General features: G+C 44.4%; 1 protein-coding gene across 1 annotated transcript; it reads right to left on the bottom strand.

The window, feature by feature from the left end:
* Positions 1 to 3,876: 3,876 nt before the first annotated feature.
* Positions 3,877 to 4,347, bottom strand: LOC148122977 (small ribosomal subunit protein uS8). Its single transcript, XM_087900726.1, has one exon. The coding sequence runs from the start codon at positions 4,320 to 4,322 to the stop codon at positions 3,930 to 3,932; it is 393 nt and encodes a 130-aa protein (XP_087756852.1). The 5' UTR covers positions 4,323 to 4,347; the 3' UTR covers positions 3,877 to 3,929.
* Positions 4,348 to 4,844: the final 497 nt, after the last annotated feature.

Below are 4,844 nucleotides of genomic sequence, written 5' to 3'. Positions count from 1 at the left end.
ATGTTTTTTTCTGATCTAATCTATTTGGTGTTCTGTATGCTTCTTGAACCTTCATAGGAATATCGTTCTTTAGGTTGGGAAAGTTTTCTTCTATAATTTTGTTGAATATATTTTCTGGGCCTTTGATCTGCAGTTCTTCTCCTTCTTCAATCCCTATTATTCTTAGATTTGGTTTTTTTATTGTGTCCCAGATTTCCTGAATGTTTTGTGAAGAGAATTTGTTGGATTTGCCATTTTCTCTGACCAGAGCATTTATTTTCTCTATGGTATCTTCAGAATCTGAGATTCGTTCTTCTATCTCTTGTATTCTATTGGTTATGCTTGATTCTGTAGTCTCCGCTCGTTTACCTAGGTTTTCCATATCCAGCCGGTTCTCGTTTTGTGTTTTCTTCATTGCCTCCATTTCAGTTTTCAATTCTTGGACTGTTTCCTTTACTTGTTTGATTGTTTTTTCTTGGTTTCTCAGGGTATCACTCACGGATTTACTTATTTCTTCAAACTTTTTGTTATATTTCTCATCCATTTCTATACTCATTTCTTCAAACTTTTTGTTATACTTCTCGACCAGTTCCTTAAGGGAGTTATTCATATCCTGTTTAAGGGACTCTATTGCTTTCATAATGGCACTTTTTTCCACTTCATCTGGGTTAGAGTGTTCAAATCCTTCTGTTGTAGGGTCGTTGGGATCTGATATTTTCATGTTGTTTTTCAGATTGTTGGAGGAGGTCTTGCCTTGGCGTCTGCCCATCTCTTCGATCCAATGCTCTCTATTGGAACTTCTGGTATCGGGTCAGGTTCCCTTGTTGGGCAGGGAGTTCACTGATAGAATGCCTACCTTTCCCCAGGCAGGGTATTGAAGCACAGGCACTCCCTCTTTCCGGGGTGCCCCTACAGAGCAGGCCCAGTGTGCAAGGCAGCTGAACTGGGGAACTTTTATGGCCTCAGTGGGAGGGGAGAAATATAGAAATTTGTACCTGGATGGAAGCTGGGATGGCAGGCGGGAGAGCCTAGCAGTGTGGACACAGCACTGCAGGCTGACCTGGGAGTCTATGGGGTCGGGAAAAGTTCTAGCTCCTCCTCGCTGGGCCCCTGCCGCGGGCCCGAATCAACTCACCACTCCGAAGGCCCTCTGGATGGAAGCTGGGATGGCTGGCGGGAAGCTAGCAGGGTGGAGCAGGTAGAGCAGGCTGACCTGGGGGTCTATGGGGTCGGGGAAAGTCCTAGCTCCCCCTCGCCGGGCCCCTGCCGTGGCCCGAATCAACTCACCACTCGGGAAGGCCCTCTGGATGGAAGCTGGGATGGCTGGCGGGAAGCTAGCAGGGTGGAGCCAGCAGGGCAGGCTGACCTGGGAGTCTATGGGGTCGGGGAAAGTCCTAGGTCCCCCTCGCCGGGGCCCCTGCCGTGGCCCGAATCAACTCACCACTCGGGAAGGCCCTCTGGATGGAAGCTGGGATGGCTGGCGGGAAGCTAGCAGGGTGGAGCCAGCAGGGCAGGCTGACCTGGGAGTCTATGGGGTCGGGGAAAGTCCTAACTCCCCCTCGCCGGGGCCCCTGCCGTGGCCCGAATCAACTCACCACTCGGGAAGGCCCTCTGGATGGAAGCTGGGATGGCTGGCGGGAAGCTAGCAGGGTGGAGCCAGCAGGGCAGGCTGACCTGGGAGTCTATGGGGTCGGGGAAAGTCCTAGGTCCCCCTCGCCGGGGCCCCTGCCGTGGCCCGAATCAACTCACCACTCCGAAGGCCCTCTGGATGGAAGCTGGCATCCATTTCCATGTTTCTTGTTGAGCATTTATGTATACACCCAAATGGAATGCAGTTACAGAATATGAAATTATTACTTAATTTCTTCCTTTTGTGGAAATAAAAGCAAAAACAACAACATGCGAACACAGTCAGCATTCTAACAAATAGCCTGCTTCACTCCTTTCCTTTTTGCATATCTTCCTGGAAAAGAAGAGGCGTTCATTCATTCTATATTTGTTGGAAAGCTAGCCCCACATGCTTAGTGGGTAATTTAAGTTTGGAAGTGCAACAGCTTGTCACACAAAATCTTAATTCTAGTTACAGAGCACACATTCCTAATTTGTATCTCTTCAATACCTGCTTTGATAGCAAGGTTCCATTTCTCTGATCAGGAATATTTGTGAACTTTTGCTAATTCTGAAGTTGGGACCCTGCTCTTTACTTTCTGATCCATACTGACGTGTTCTAGCTTAGATCATACTCAGAGTGGCTCCTTTGAAACTAAAGACCGAGATTTTAGTTATTAGGCTCAATTGTGACTAGGAAGTAGAATGACTCTCTGCCACAAAGAGACAGAATCAGGAATGGGCTGTCACACTTATAAATGAGGGCAGAGGATTCGTACTCTGGCCAAAGCTCTCTACTTAAAAATCATGGAAGGAGTCATTCAAGGTAAACTGTGTTTAGAAACTGTACTGCATGTTGGTGAAAGGCCAAACCCAATTTAAAGGTTTATTTGGCATTGGTGTTTCCTGCAAGGTCTTGGTAAGATGTCAGGATCCACGTACAAGTGTCTGCTACAATGTAAATGTCTCTGGGGATAAGAAGATAAATGATAATCAGACAATATATGAAGAAACCCTGAAAATCTTCAAAGGAAACTAGGAAAATTTCAAAAGAACTTTGACTAAAGGACAAATAAATTCTTCCAAGAGACAGAGGAAGTACTAAACACTCATCCCTTAAGAATTAGAATACACAGGAAAAAGTATTGCAAAGGACAACAATAACAACAAAAGCAATTGTAGCTACCATTTTTATTCACCAGTTAAACATTAATAATTGAAAAACTAGAGTTCAAAAACTCAATAAAGATGTGCTAAACCTCCCTAAAACTTTCATCCATCATTTCATCTGACAGTTCAGACACAGGCACACTAAGAAGATGGCATCAAATGACTTTTAGGATATGAGGATATGTGGAGGGAGTGTGTAAAAGGAGCAGTGGGCCACTTCCCGCTGCCCGGCTCGCAGCTAGCTTTACCTGAAATAATTACATGGAAATTGTATTTATTTAAACACTGCCTGGCCCATTATATCTAGTCTCTTCTTGGCTAACTCTCACATCTTAATTAACCCATTTCTAATAATCTGTATATCACCATGTGACTGTGACTTACCGGGATGAGTCTAGCCTACGTCCATCTCGGGTCGGAGCTTCACGGCATCTGCCTGACTCTGCTTCTTTCTCCCAGTATTCTGTTCAGTCTACTCCACCTATCTAAATTCTGTCCTATCAAAAAGCGAAAGCAGTTTCTTTATTAACCAATGAAAGTAACACATAGACAGATGACCCTCCTACATCAGGAGTGTGCGCACACAATTCTGTTTACACATGGGGCCCATCTCCAAGACACCTCATAATGTACTCTCACATATTTCAGAATCCAAACATATCCCAAATATGAAATACTCTGGTCCAAAATATTTGGAGATAAAAGATGCTCAACACACAATTATATAAAAGTGTTAAAGTATGGATTAGAGCAGCCAAAGAGAGAATTCTGGAGATAGAATATAAATTTCTGGCTAATTCAGAACAAACTGTATAGATTTAACAAAAGGAAATGAAAGATCTCTGAGTTCAAGACCAGCCTGGTCTACAGAATGAATTCCATGAAAGCCAATACTACACAAAGAAAACCTGTCTCAGAGGGATAGAATAAATCAAGAACAATGGTCAGAATAAGAAAGTACAATGTGCACCTAACGCAAGTCACAGAGAGAAAATTTGGAAAGGCAGTATTTGAAATTTAATGTTGAGTATAAACTGCAACCTAGACATTTCACAATGGTGTTAGTGTTCCAGTAACAGAAAAGGTCATAGAATTTCCTAAGACACCAGCCCCCCCCCATTTCTTTTTTTTTTTCACAGTCCATAAAGGCTTTTTATTTCTGTTTTACATCTCTAGAAAAAGAATCCCAGGATTTTCCCTCCTGTGTGCTTTCGTCTTGCTTCTTCATGGTCCATGATGCCAGCTGAGGTGGTCAGTACAATGAAGCCAAACTGACGGGACGGGAGCAGATTGTTCTGCCATTTTTCTAGGTCTTTGAGTTGCACATCAAATCTAGGGCTTATCACTCCACACTTGTTCAACCTGCCTGTGAGGTTCACAACGATCTTCCCAGCTCTGTGGTCATCAATAATTTCAAATTCACCAATGTAACCATGCTTCATCATCACGGTTAGGAACCGAACGATGACTTTGGAGCAGGGCCTGATGAGGACCTGGCGTTTGCCTCTCTTCTCTGCATTGTTGATGCTCTTGAGAGCATCGGCCAGGACATTCATGCGCACCATGGTGGCGGCGCGGGAAGATGGCGGAAAGAGCCCCCCCCCCCATTTCTATGGGAGAAGTTAAAGTTGGTAAGTAGTAAGCAGAACACGATTTCAACTTCTTATTCTGGAAGAGCCTGAAGGATTTTTTTTTCAACCAATTTCTCTAATCTTGTTCGTGAAGTACCATCCTTACCTCATTTCATAGAATAAAATATTTGTTGCTCTATATACCCTTTTCCTGTTTAATCCTGATCTTGCTGTCCCTTATCCCGTGGTAGGGAGGGGGCTGCATAGGAAAGCCAGCCGTGCTGAGAGATTTCACAGGAGTGCTCGTGTGTGGGTTGCACCGCACTAATGTCAGTTCTGCAGAGACACCTGAGGCAAGCTGTTCCAGCTTTCCACATTAACCACCCAAAAGTACAGGTGCTCATTCATGCGCACAGACACATAGTGCTTTGCTTAGTTGCATAACACCAGTCAGAGAAGACACATTCTCGTCTACCGACACCCCAGGCTATCAAATTCCTTTGGCAATTGTCCTTC

The sequence above is a fragment of the Myodes glareolus genome, chromosome 2 (genome assembly GCF_982192425.1).
Source record: "Myodes glareolus chromosome 2, mMyoGla1.1, whole genome shotgun sequence".
Classification (NCBI taxonomy): domain Eukaryota; kingdom Metazoa; phylum Chordata; class Mammalia; order Rodentia; family Cricetidae; genus Myodes; species Myodes glareolus.
Note: the sequence above shows the minus strand (reverse complement) of the source record. Positions and strands in the feature narration are given on the sequence as shown.